The sequence below is a fragment of the Marmota marmota genome, unplaced genomic scaffold (genome assembly GCF_001458135.2).
Source record: "Marmota marmota marmota unplaced genomic scaffold, marMar, whole genome shotgun sequence".
Classification (NCBI taxonomy): Eukaryota; Metazoa; Chordata; class Mammalia; order Rodentia; family Sciuridae; genus Marmota; species Marmota marmota.
Window position 1 is genome coordinate 51,182,083 of NW_026000005.1, and position 13,946 is coordinate 51,196,028.

At 53.3% G+C, this 13,946-nt stretch overlaps 1 protein-coding gene across 39 annotated transcripts in view; it reads left to right on the forward strand.

The window, feature by feature from the left end:
• The window catches only part of Lrrfip1 (LRR binding FLII interacting protein 1), a 71,570-nt gene continuing 57,624 nt past the window's right edge, over positions 1-13,946 (forward strand). For 32 of the 39 annotated variants that reach the window (XM_048808842.1, XM_048808846.1, XM_015481642.2 and 29 more), the window contains exons 1-2: positions 7-178; positions 13,242-13,328. In XM_048808842.1, the coding sequence (XP_048664799.1) occupies positions 113-178; positions 13,242-13,328 (153 nt within the window). In that variant the 5' untranslated portion in view covers positions 7-112. The other 7 variants (XM_048808815.1, XM_015481636.2, XM_015481638.2 and 4 more) reach the window with 4 other exon arrangements.

A 13,946-nucleotide genomic window follows, 5' to 3' on the forward strand; every position in this document is an offset into this window, starting at 1 on the left:
CGCAGCTCTGGGGATGCGGCAGCGTTGAGAGCTCGCCTCCAGCGGACACCGGAGCCGGTCGCGGAGAGTCCTCCTGGGGTGGGAAGTTGGGTCCGCTCCGCACTCCGGCATCATGGCCAGCCCTGCGGGGTCGCAGAACAAGGAAATAGACTGTCTGAGTCCAGAAGCTCAAAGACTGGTAAGAGGAAGGCGCGTTTCCCAGGCTTTGTTTCCGGACTGCGAGCGGTCCCGTCGGGTTGGCGCTTGACTGCTCGAAGGTCAAGGGCAGCCCGCGCTCTCCGCCGCAGCCGTCGGTGCCCAAGGAGGGGCGGAGTGGGCTCCGCCAGGCCGGGACCCTCCTCGCATGTCCCGGCGCGGATGCCCGGAAAGAGCAGGCTTTGCTCCCTGACCACCAGTAAGTTGGCCGAGTGTCCCGTGCCGCTTGTTACGCGCTGGAAAGCACCACTGACTGCCTGGCGCCCCTTCCAAGGACGAAAAGAAACGTGGTCTCTGCGGGTGGTGATGTCTGTTGACAGGTTCTTCCCGCTCGGGTTGGCTTTGGCTAGGACCCAGCCGAGGTCTGAGGACCGCGCGGGGTCAAAGTTCCACCGAAGCTGCTAGCTTGGTGTTTTACAAAATGCCGCACCTGGGAGCTGGTGTTCCAGGCTGCCGCGCTCAACCATGGGCGGACACCACTAGTGATTGGAATGGTGTGGAGCATTTCCCGGGCTCCTGACCTAGGACACCTCCTTAGAGGTTCCCAGACCCCAAGCCCATCTAAGCTGGTCTCCTGGGGTCTTCCAGGTCTGGGCAGGATCCTCCACGTGGCAATCCGTTACCCAACACCACACTCCCTAGAGGATGTCAGGGTAATTGGGCCTTAAAATTGGGCAAGGGGCAAGGTGGGGAAAAGTTTGTGATTACCCATTTTTGTGCAGCTTATGGTGGTTAATTGTGAATAGAAATTTTTAAAAGTAAAGGAGTGGAAAAATACTTTGGAAAAGAAATACTCCATGGAGTTATTACTACAGAGAGACCCTAGATTTCCACTTTATCGGGTTTTTGTGGAACCTTGATAAAAATGTGAGCCCACCACAGCCGCTCTTTCCCAGGTAGGAATTAATCATCCAGTAGGTGTTCATGGAGATTCAGGATGAAGTAGACTGCTGCTCTCCTTGGAAGACCACTACTTACTAGGAAGTGCTGGAGAGGTATAGGCACAAATTCTGATGAAGGCACACTCAAAAATTAAGTTCTTGCTGAGGACTGTTGCTTATGTGCTTATGGTTTTTGTGTTTTGGATTTTTAAGTGTCCATTTAAAGTGCTTCTATGAGCTCATTTAAAGTTTAGGCAGTAGGCCAGACTATTGGATCTGGTTCTTCCACTTCAACCCAGGAACCAGGTTCCTAATGAGTTTCTAGGGCCCTGGGAACCTGCAAGGAGACACTGGAATCCCCATCAGGGAAGAGACTTGAAAGAAGGAGGGACAGCAATGCCCTGAGCTGCTGGTGTTCAGAGAAACAACCCAGGCAGACCATAGAAGGCAAGACTGGGTGGACGTTAACCCTGGGCACGATCCTTGCACCAAGAGCCAACTGTTCCAGTCTTGGAGAAGGAAGAGTGAACGTTGGGAACAGGGTGTGAGGAAAGCAGGGAGTGCTGGAGGAAGTGTCCAGTGAACCCACCTGCCGCACTCCTAGACACTGGGTGTGAGTCTGCTGAACACAGGGAGCCCCAGGGGGCCTGGGTCAGACGCTGCTGGACCTGCAGGGAAGCCTGGAGCTGGGTCCCATTCAGTGGGTGCCCATTGGTACCAGGCCCACCATCCCTCACCCCCAACCCGGAATTGAGTAACCTCAGAAAATGGAAAGGAGTGTGTGTGTGTGTGTGTGAGAAAGAGAGAGAGAGAGAGAGAGAGAGAAAGTCTATGGTAGAATTCATTTGGCAGTGAGGCCTGCCCTGACCCAGGGGAAGCTATTTTTAGTCTTTTGTTTTTAAATCTCTCTAGTGTGAATGTCCATACATTTCTCTGCAGCCTTTTTCGTGTATTGATTAAGGGCTGCTTGTCTGGACTGTTACAGAATGTATGCTGTATGTGTCCCTGTATCCTTTAAAAACCCAGACTGCCAGATTCTGGGACGTAGTGGCCCTGGTGATTTCCAGTAAGAAACTGTGAACCTCCTATGGAAGGTGTTTTTTGTTTTGTTTTGTTTTTCTTTTGGTTTTGTTTGTTAAGTAAATAATGGCAAAAAAAATACTATTAAAAAGGGACACAGAGGACAAAATAAAACATGGTCCCTGTTTATGAGGTCAGTAGTCTGGTTAGGAAGGAAGTGGCCAAAGGAGATGGCATAAGGGGCGTCACCCAGGGCTGCCCTAGGCCACAGGTCGCGTGTGCAGTTGGAGACTAGCAGTGAGCCTGTCAGACTGCCTTGTGCCATTTGTTTTTTGCATTCTATGTCTCTGGCTCCTGGGAACTGGAAACAGTTCTCCAGTGGAAGGAGGAGCTAGGGCCACATAGGTGTGACAGGGACCGCTGGGTAGGTGTAGCACGCCCCACCTCACCGCAGAGGCAGGCAGTCTGGGCTTCCGCAGAAGTCCTTGCTGCCCTGGGGCTGCAGGAGAGGACCCGCTGAGACTGTGTGGAAACTGGCTTCATTTTCGTAACTTCTGCTTGTTTGTAAGGTTGTGTCACCTCTGGTCTCTTTCCACATGTTGTGAGCTCTGCTCTTGGCATTTGCCAGGACAGTCCAGTACTGAGGAGGGACCATCTGGATAGAGTGTAGACACCTAGTCTACCCAGTCCCTCTCACTACAGGACCTGGGCCAGACCCCCAGGTCTTGGACAGTCTGTATGTGTGTGTGTGGGGGGGGGGGACTGATGGATATAGGGTGTGGCACCCTTAAAGGCTACTGGCCTGCTGTCACTCAGCTCTGAGACCCCACGGTTTGTTTTAACTGTTATTTCCCCAAGCAGTTAAACTACATAAACAGCGAGGTGGATATTTTCTAGTAGTAGTAGGAGTGTCTTCCTGGGGCAAAGATGGAGACTAAATTTCCCTTTTTCTTTAAGAGCTAGTTTCTGTTCAGCCTGAACTAATATCACATAGCGGAAGCCTTAGCAAAATTTTAAAAACCCTGCAGTCTCAACCGCCACTTAGGCTGAGCACAGGAAATTGGGTTATTTATAGTTGCAAAACTTCTTCAGAGAAGCTGATTGGAGTGTTACCTGATGAGAGCAAGGTTCCTGCTGATTCCCATCAGAGTTGTGAGACATCAGTGTGACATGTGTGCTCCTCCAAAGGCCACGGTCAAGAGGAATTTCTTATCCCTGAAAAATCAGGCTCTGTGACTCAGCAAAGGAATTGTTTATGCCTGGTTACTCATATGCCAATGTTTCTATCTCTTCAAATTTAAAAGATTAATCGTGGAGCTGGCCCCGGGGGCCATCACGTTCAGATCACGGAGCTGCATCCAGTCCAGAGGCCTGCTTCGGCTCACTGCATGCTAGACGTGGGGTCAGAGAAGAAGGGTTTTCACTACCTTACCGTTTTTATTGGAGGCCACCCAAATTTCAGCTTATTTTTTAAATAAGCTCATTTTCATGAAATGGGTTTACTACCTAGAACTTTCATTATTCAGAATATTTAGAGAAAATGAAATAAATTAGCTTCTTTCTCCCAAGTTAAACAAAGCATTATTTTTAATGTATTTAAGATTTAATAATTCAGAATTACTATATGATTGCATACCACTATTTCAGTTCCCCACCCTAAGCCAAATTCCAAAACAATAAACCCAAACCAAAAACAAACCCCCCCCAGCACAGACCCCCCAGCCCCCCCAGACACACACACACACACACACACACACACACACACACACAGGTCTTTGAGGCCCCTGTGGAGAGGCGGGGGTTTCATGTGGTTTCTCCTTGACACTATAACTCTACAACTTGACAACCAGGTTGGTTTTCCCTGGTACCTAAATCTAACTACTTCCTAGTAGAGAAGTAATTTATCCTGAATGAGGAGCTGCTTTTAGCGTTACCCACTTTTCATGCATGTTTGTATGGTGAAGATTACTTAAGCACCTCATCTCTGATCCCCGGGCTCCTCTGCTGTCCGAGGCCAGTGCAGGGGTAGTTTTCCCAGGAGGGGAGAATCAGGGGTGGGTGCCGCGTGTGGAGCGGGAAGACCCACCTTCCTCCTCCAGTTCCCCACGGCTTCCCCCAGCTGCCCATGCCTGCCCCTGGGCACTTACCCACTCCCCACTCCCTCAGGAGCCCCTGCTGAGTCAGACCATGGGGCTTAGGAAGAAGCTAGGAGCCCAGACCTCCTGGGAATTGATGGTTTTGTTATCTCCCTTTTACAGAGAAAGAGGAAACTGAGGCTCAGGAAGGTCAGGGGACTTTCCAAGTCCCCACAGCTGGTAGGCGGTGGAGCTAGTTCAGACCCAGGCTGCTGGCTTGGGACAGTGCTGACGGCTGCCACCGCTGTGTACATGCTTCCGGCCACATCTGCAGGGGCAAATGTGCAGCTTCTCTTGTTGGCTCTGGGGTCTCATCACCCCAGTATTAGGCAGTAGGATTTCCTTTTGCCAAGGCGGTGTCTTGAACGCAAGTCCTGCGCCTGAATGCATTTAAGAAATCTCCATTGAGCCAGACTCTGCTGTACCTGGTGGTTTGCAGACAAGGGAACGTTCAGTGAACTTTTATTTTTCTAAATAAGGAAAAGAACGGTAGAAATGAAAGGGCGGCCGAAACTTCTATTTTCTTTTCCGCGTTATACTGACGTCATAATGGTAAGTCAGCACGCCCCTAGGAACCGCTGCCGTCTCAGCCTCTTCTGTGGATTGGGTAGCTCGCTCCCACCCTGCCCCAGGAGACAGGTTCTTAGAGGGCAGAGACGATGGCTTCTGTTTCTTTCAGAGCTTTCCCAGGATTGTGACAGGAAAGGTGGTCAGTAGTTAGTTGTTCAGTGCCCAAGGGAAGAACCCCTGGGGCTGCTGGAGTCTTCAGCCCAGTTGTAGGCTGGGGTTTGTGACCCTGAAGCAGACAGGTGAGGGCGTGCTGGCTGGAGGGAACCTGCATCCTGGAGAGGAAGTACCTGGGGAGGCCAGGCTGCCCTCACCTGTCAGTCATGGCTGCCCTTGTTTGTGTTTCCATCACGTGGAGGCTGTTGAAGGACATGAGGATGTTGACCCTAGAGGAGCCGGGACTCTTTGCATGGAAGGTACTGGAACAGCCTGCATTCCTCAGCAGGGGGCGGGCTGTTAAGTCCGTTTGTGTTGGGCAGTTTGAATTAGTACATTCACACCCAATAAAGTGACATCATCATTTTGTCCTGATTCATGTGTTTGTTATTTTAATATGTGAAGAGCTTCAAAGTTTATTATTTTGAAAAGCAAAATCATAGAATTTCCAGTAGCAGAACAGGGAGAAGTCTGTGACAATCTCAGTGTACCCACAGTTCACCTCTAGTCTAAAGGTGCAGTGTCAGGGAAGGGAGCCCTTGGAGATTGCAGAGCTGATTCCCCCTGCCCCTTCTGTAATGGGGGCCAATGTTCAGAAAATAACTCACCCAAGTTCCCATAACTGGCCTGTGTAGACCCCAAGCTGTCAGCTGAGTCTCCAGCCTCCCTCTGGAAAGACTCCATTTGTGGAGGCTCCTGAGAATGTGCAGCCCCTGCCCAGGGAGGCACTTGGCCCCAGGCGCTTCTTGGACTCCTCTTCTGGGTCCCCCAAGCACAGAAGATAGCGTGCAGCCCCCCAGTCCTGTGGGCTCAGCCCTGAGCATCCTGACAAGGCAGTAGCTTCACTGAAGACCACTGATTTATTACAAAATGTCTTGATAGTTTTAATACATAAAAGCTAGTGTTCATAGGAACAGTTTTTTTAAAATAAGTTCCATAAATAATGAAGTTAAACTTTAGCCTTTAATTTTATGTTCAAGTGCTCTTGATCTTGTTTATCCTGTAGCTCCCACACCAGACCTGAGCTCTGAGTCCTGGAGGTGATCCAACAGGTGTGGCCCCAGGTCAGCCGGCAGTGTGAGGGAGGCCCACGTGTTAAAGCTGCAGTTCCCAGGCCTGTCCACCCAGCACCCATTTTTCATGATGAGTATCTTGATATCCTCATTTCTGATCTGAATTGAAATGATCAAATCAACCAACACATGCAATTTCAAGTCAATAGGAGATCTTAGTTATAATATCAAAAAGAAATTAAGGAAACTGGTTTGCTGCCATATGAATCTGACATAAAAATGCAGGTACCCAGACACATGAACGCAGTAGTCAGAGGCTCACACCAACCGTGCCTTACATCCTAGTGGCTGGCTGGTGTGGAGCACCATACTTCCCGTGGCTGCTGGTGCTCTGGCATTCTGAACTGGCCACCGCCTCCTGGGAGAGCTCTGAGAAAGCCAGATGGCGTCTTCTCTCACTTTCCAAGCTGCTTGCATCTGCAGAGTAGTCATGTACATTCAAACTGTATGACTATTTTGAGTTTTTATGGAATCAGTGTGTAGATCCAAAAATTACCCAGTGTTTTTTCTGTCTGCCTGAGTAGCCAGCCAGAGAGCTCTTCCCAGCGCAGGTCTGTCTGAAAGCAGATAATTGGTGATCCTGCCCCCACCCCAGTGCGTGACTCCCCCAACATTTCCAGTGCCCTGCGAGTGGGCACCCCAGTGTGTCCCCTACTCACAGCCATGGCCATAAAGACTAGGCCCCTTGTTACTGGGGAACTCACTGGAGGGTTTTGGGAAGACCAGCTTTTCTTTTTGATACTGAAAAATGAAATGCCGGTGGCAGCCGAGGGACACACAGGTGGTGGGTCTGTGGAGCAGTGGGCTGCAGCCGGCCACCCTAATGGAGGTGCCAGCCTGTGCCTGTGCTCTCCTGCCTGTCACCCATCCCACATGGCTGTATTGAATGGCGAGCTGTTTTTAGAGTCTGCTGCTTGTGAGGGTGGGGTTTTCCGCAGAAACAAAAGTTGCCACTTCCTGCAGCAGAGGCAGGTCTGGAAGGGGATCGATCCTGTGTGCCTCTGCAGCCTCCTCCCCAGGCCCGACTGCTGCGTGGCCGTCCTGTGACGGGCCCGCAGGAGCTCCACTCCTTTTTTATTCTGGAGTGAATCCTGCAGGGCCAAGGCCCCTGCCGGACTCTAAACAAAACTGGTTCTTTGACCACTTCAGGCTCCAGCTGCACAGTGTTCCCACTACATTCGCAGGAGTGAACTTTAAACAGGCCCTTCAGGCTTCTCCTCGGGCGTATGAATCATGGACCTGATGTGTCCTGGGGCCTGGGGAAGAAAGCAGCCGTTTTTCAATCTTGCTTGGTTCTAATACTCTGGAGTTAAATGACCACTCCAGGTTCAGCGTGGAGCCCAGCTACCATCCATGGTGCCAGTTTCTTTGGAAGCTCAAATGAATGCATAATTAATATGCAGACTTCCTTCTGTTGGTGGAATGCTTTTCATCGGATAAATTGCTTCTCTCCTTGAGCAGCTCCATAGAGCATCATTTTCACCTGGCATCTGAGCAAAGAGACCAGGGAGATGGCAGAATCCCAGGGGCCCCTCTCTGTCCACACTCCTCTCTCCCTCCACAGGCCCCTGAAGTGCCCCTGGTCGTGTGGTGACAGCTTCCCAAGGCAGCTGTTCCAGAGCAGTAGCCTCCAGCCCAGGGGTCACTGCAGCAGCTGGTTTGCAGTTAGGCGCCTGCAGGAAGTCCCCACTGGAGGCGCAGGCGGCTGGCTTTCCAGGCCCGGGGCTTCCTCTGCTAGCATGAAGGAAGTGATGTGAGGAGGTCTCCCTCCTGTTTCTCAAGAGCTGCCTGAGCACCGGGGCCTCCAGCTTCTCTGTAGAGTGCTGGGCCCAGCGTCACTAGAGCGTGCTCGCAGGGCGAGAGGGCCCGGGAGATGGACTCCTACCCTGGAAAGCTTCAGAGCCCAGCACATGCATGAGCAGAGACGGAGGCAGCCTGGGGTATTTGAGCAAGCTGCAGAGCAGGCCTCCTGTAGTACCCAGGCGTCCCCAGAAGGGCGCAGATACCACTTCAGCCGTAAAGGTCCCAGATGTCACTGCAGTTGGGGCTCCCACCCTCTCCTGGATCTCCTGCCGCTCACAAAACCCCTGTCACAGGGCCAGGTGAGGACCAGGAGGGAGGAAGCTGAGTGGGGGGCAGGCAGGGCAGGCTGCGGGAAGGCTCCGGCCTGCGTGTCCCCCCCCCGCCAGGGCTTCCTCGCATCCTGCGGCTTCACCTCTGGGTCTCCCTGGCTCCGTCCCCTTTCCAGCTGAGGTGCAGCTCTTACCTTGGGACACCTTTTCCACAGCATCATGGACACTGGGGGCAGGCAAGGGTCGGGCCATTTGTCTCGCTGCCACTTCTGCCCCGTGGCCAGGGTGGCTAGGCTGGGACTTGTTCGCCCCGCTCTGAAGTCTTCTCCAGCCTGGCCTGGGGGCGTCACACGGGGGGCTCTGCAGCCCAGAGCAGGCGTTTCACCTGGCCTGTGAGCTGCCCATCAGCCAGACCCCTGAGAGGTGCCTCACAGCCTCAGACCCCCCTGACTGAAGGGCGGCTGGCACTGAGGATGGTGGCTCGGGGATCCGGTGGCTAGGGGACCCTGCGGCCCTGGGGGCCAGACTTGACCTGTGGTTGCTGTCCCCTCACCTCAGGGTCGGCGTGCTGTTGGGGGTGTGGTGAAGTAGGACGTGGAGTGGAGCTTGCACAGGAGAGCCGCCCAGCCGGGGACTCTTGTCCTCCAAGGGCACCGCACTTGACCCTGAGTCTGTGAAACTGCGTCTGGGATCCCAGGCGGGGGCTGCAGGAGGCTGGGGAAGGACCAGGCTGCACCCCTGTCGGGGAGGTGAGCTCACATCTGGACCGTGGTTGGGGGTGTTCCTGGGCTGCCGGTGGGTGGGGTTCCTGCCTCCCCCCATGACAGGAGCCGGGAGCCGGGTGGGGCAGCCCAGCAGAGCCAGCTTCTCGGGGCAGCTGCACTCCAGCTTGGTTTTGGTTTGGGCGCCTTCGTTTCCTTCCTTCCTTTCTTTTGAATGTTCTGCTGTTTTTTATGAAAGATGCCAAACACCCGAGAGGTGGTGACTAAATACACTGCAGAGGTCCCCGCCCGTGGACGAGCACTGGCACCCCCAGGCTAGGACGCCAGAGACCTGGACCCCTGAGGCTCAGCTCGGCAGGCCGGACTGCGGCCAGCTGAGTCTGCCTTCCGACAGATCCCCCAGGGAGACTGGTCTCTGCTGGGGTCACATTTGAGAGCCCGTGGTTTAGGGAGCACCCTGTCCCCACCACCTGGCCTCAGCACCCATCACCCCAGCCTTGCCCTCCACCCTCCATTTCCCCCTTCAGTATTTCAGGATAGTATCTCAGCAGAGATGGTACCAGTACTGTGTGAGTTGGGGGTGCCAGGACCCCTCGAATGGGGCCACTGGCCTTGGGAAGAGCAAAGGGCTAACTGGACCACCTCTCCTGGGGAAGGGAGTCGATGGGCCAGGGTCTGCCCCATGAAGAAGGTGCTGCCCCATGAGGAAGGGTCTGCCCCGTGGGAAGGTGCTGGCTGAGCTGTTGCTCACCCAGGGCCCCAAGTCCGCAGAGAGTGAAGCCGTTCGACCTCAGCGCTGGAGGGTCCACCAGCCCTCTCAGCTGGGAGCTGAAAGCCCACTGACCGGCAGGGTGCACTAGTCTTGTCTCCCAACCTATGTTTTATTTACTTTTTTAAAGCCCAGTGTGGGCTACGCTTCATATTGTAATCCCAGAATCCTGTAACGGTTCAGAATCCCACCCACTTCTCCCCCTTCTCTCCATCCCTTCAGGCCTTCCGGCTTCGATGGCTTTGTCCTCCTCCTCCGTGGAGTGGCGGCCTGGGGGCATCTGCCGACTCTGAGACCCTCCAGGGCAGGGGAGGTCTGCAGACACCCATGGGTGGAACAGGGAGCATTCAGGCTGGGTGTGATCCCAGGTGCCACAGCCTCTGGGTGGGTGGCCGGGAGGGTCTTCCCCACTCTCCTCTGACTTCTGGCACCACACGGGGTCCCCTGGGTCTCCTTGTACCTCCAAGGTCCTCTTTCCTCACTGCTGCACCTCACAGCCTTTAGGATGACTCCAGCCGGATCCTTTGTGTGCGACTCCAGCTGACACAGAAGCAGGTGCTCTCTGACCCGGGGGTGTTGTGCGACCCTCTCTGTCCCGGTGCCAGCTCCCGGGTTCACACGGGCAGTGTTTCTAAAACATGGTGGGATCTGCTGCGATTTTGCCAGGAGACTTTAGGACAGGATCCAGATGCAGAAGCCGAGGGCCAGGACATGACGCCTGGGCCCTCTAGCGTTCTGGGCCTTGCCACTTGCTGCTTGTCACCCTAGTCCCAGCCCTGGCTCTGGCCCTTTTCTCTCTGGGCTTTGCTTAGGCTCCTATCCAGTGGGACATCTTGCTCAGCCCCAGGAGGGCATCAGGTTGTGCCCCAGAGCAGTCCCCGCCACACTGTCATGATGCCTGTCAGTTACGCAGTGACTGCCATCACTCTGCCTGTGTCTGAGACGGGCACCCAAGTCACACCTTGAGAGTCCTTCCGTGGCAGCCCGGCTGTGCTCCTGGTGATGGTCAGGAAGCTGTCCCGGGCCCTACAAGCTAAGCACAGACGGTGGGAAGGCGGGCTGGGCGCTGCTGTAGTCAGCTTTTGCATTGCTGCAGTCAAAAGGCCTGACGAACAATTTTAGGAGGAAGAGTTTATCTGGGGCTCACAGTTTCCGAGGTCTCATTCCATAGACGGCAGACTCCATTGCTCTGTGCCCAGAGGTGAGGCAGAGCATCAAAGGCAGAGGGTGTGGCAGAGGAGAGACCTACGGAGACTAATCTGGACTCACCTAGGAAGAAAACATCTACCCCAAAGACTCAACCCCAGCAACCCCCCTCCTCCAGCCACACCCCACCTGCCTGCAGTCCCCCCAGTTAATCCATAACAGGGGATTAATGCACTGATTAGATTAAGGCTCTCATAACCCAATCACTTCAGCTCCAATCTTCCCTGCATTGCTCACACATGAGCTGACGGGGCAATGGGACACGACTGGGACCTCAAGCGTGCATTTTTTTTTTTTTTTTTAATACAAGAGTCAGTCCAGGAGGGCTTTGTCCAGGGGGCACACGAGCCCTGAGAATGCCTACCTGACAGTCCGTACCCAGGAGGCCCCATCTTCCCCCAAACTCCGCGGGTGTCGCCTCCGTGGGCCTGATGTGATTCATTGTTCACAGGATGACTTGGCCTCATCAGACGCCTCCCTGGTCATTCAGAGTGATCGCACCCGTTATCAGTGTCCCTCGTGCTCTGCCTGCCGTCTCGTTGCTGTCGACAGGGTCTGAGCAGGATGGACGTGTGGCTGGAGCTCTGGGTGGTTTTTCTTTCTGGCCTCTCAAGCTTGATCTTTGTGCTCCTGAAGGCAAGCCTGGGTCTCGCACAGGTTTGTGCCAGTGTGGATGCTAGGCTGTGTGGTGGCTGTAGTCCGGCAGATTCCCTGTCCCTGTGCTTCAAGTGCCTCGGCTCCGCGGGCGTCGTGGGGTGGGGAGAGATGCTTACGGTGGGGTCTGCAGCGACCTGAAATCGTATTGAGTTACAAATCGATCGTCTTCCTAAATTCTGAAGTCAGGGGACAGTCGGCGTAATTGACCTGCTGTGGAGCTTGGCTGGCTCGTGTCATCGTAGGAGTTTATTCTGCAACGTGCCTTATTCATCTTATCAACACAAGGTCATGTCCCTCAAAGCACAGGTTTGTGCCAGTGTGGATGCTAGGCTGTTTTGGTGGCTGTAGGGGGCCACACTGCTGGGCTTCTAGCTATCTCTGAAGGCCATTTAGGATTATCTAGGGAACAGTTTTAGAGTCATTAGGGAATGATTTTTAGATTGTCTAGGAACAGTTGGGATTGTCTAGAGACAGGGTCATCTAGGGAACAAGGGACAATTGAACACTTCCATAGAATGTCAGTGGAAGAAATACAGGTGCGTAAGAAAAGAAAGAGGACAAGAGGAAGGAAGGTGGGTTTGTTTGAGCCCAGAAACTCTGTCCTTCCCTCCCTGGTGGCTCTGTTGCAGGAAGTAGGCATAAGCATGAGATTTGTGCAACAGGAGGCCACGTTCACGGCCACTCCCACAGCTGACTGGTCAGGCACGTTTTATGCTCTCAGGTGGAACATGGCAGAACCACCACAGCTTGAAAGATTGTGACACAGGGTGGATTTTTTTAGGGGGAAGGGCTGACTAACAGCTGGAGCCCTTCCACCCTGCTCCGTGGCCGCAGTGAGGGAAGATGAGCCCATCACACTGCTGAGGCGGATGACGAGTGGGGTCACTTCTCAGCACTGGAGGTGGGGGACCCTAGCTGGGGGTCTGGCAGCCTCTCCAGATCCCATTCCTGCTCTGTAAAGGGGGAGTTGCCAGGGGACCTGCAGGAGCTCCGAGTGGTGCCTGCTGGCACTCAGTCAGGGTCAGTGGAGGGAGGCTGGGTTCATCATAGTCACCCCCTACTTGTTCTGGGGAAGTATGTGCCAAGCCCCCTAGTGGATGCCTGGAACTACAGGTGGTGCCAACTCCTATGGATGGTTTTTTCCTCTGTATCTATGATAAAACTTAATTTCTAAACTAGTAAGTTTGTAAAAACAGAAACTCACTATAGATCTCAGCAACCTCAGCCTATGATTCTTTTTCTTTTTTAAGTCAGGAATTTTTACCTTTTTGTAGAGTGAGCACTTTACAGCTGCTCTTTGACATGTTTAAATTGCCAGCATCACTACTCTGGTGACTTGGGGCTCTTACTAAGTAAAATAAGGGTTACTTGAACACAATCGTTGTGATATTACCCAACCTGATGGCTACCAAGTGACTAACTGGCAGGTAGTATATAAAGTGTGGATACTCTGGGCAAAGGGATGACTCACATACTGAGAGGATGAAACAGGACAGTGTGAGGTTTCATCACACACTGCTCTGAATGGGGCTCACTTTAAAACTTATAAACTATTTATATCTGGAATTTTTGGACCTCATTGAACCACAGGAAACTAAAAACACAGAATATGAATCTGTGGGAAAGGGGTACACTCTACTGTAACTACCGTTGTTACCACTCTCAGTGACTCTTTACCTCCTGTAAGTTGGTGGTTCATTGCTGTGTGAACAAGACTCTCATCGTTAACCAGGTACTTGGAAGGTGCAACTGGTTTATTCTCTAATAAGGTTTCTGGGTTTCTTTCAGGCGGAGGCCAGGCTTGCAGCAAAGCGTGCGGCCCGCGCTGAGGCTCGAGAGATCCGGATGAAGGAGCTGGAGCGGCAGCAGAAGGAGGTGAAGTGGGGGTTCTTGGTTGACTCCTTCACAGTAGTTTTAATGTAGGCACAGTGTGTAAATGCAGGGCACCTGTCGCTGCTGACCACCTGTCCCTTCCCATTGCTCTTGGTTAGAAGGCAGTTATGCAAGTCCAGGAAGGAGTGTGCATAGCGCGGATGCCTGGCATGCCTGCTGCCAGCACAGGGCCTGGTGCATCCTGAGACCAGCTTACCAGTCACTTGCCTGCAGAGTCTTCCCAGCCCTGCTTTCTGGCTGAGAGGAGCCAAAAGGAGATGGCTCTGAACTTTAAGGTCTAACTATTGAACTAGGCTCTAGATCCTCTGAGTTAAAATGGAGAATGACAAAGGTCAGTTTTGCTTAACTGGGCAGCTTGGTTCCCAAGCAGCCCTTTCCCCTGGGGTCTCTCAGTGTTACCTAGTGGTCCAGAGCACAGAGTGAACATCGTGGACCAAGTGGCCGTGCAAGACCTGCCCTCTGGGAACAGGGACGGTGGTGTGTTTACACACCAGGTCTTGCCGCTTGCTGCTGGTTTGCACTCTCCCAAGCCAGGGCCAGAAGTCATTCCTTTTTTTTTTTTTTTTTTTTTTTTAAAGATTAGAGTGAGAGAGGGAGGGA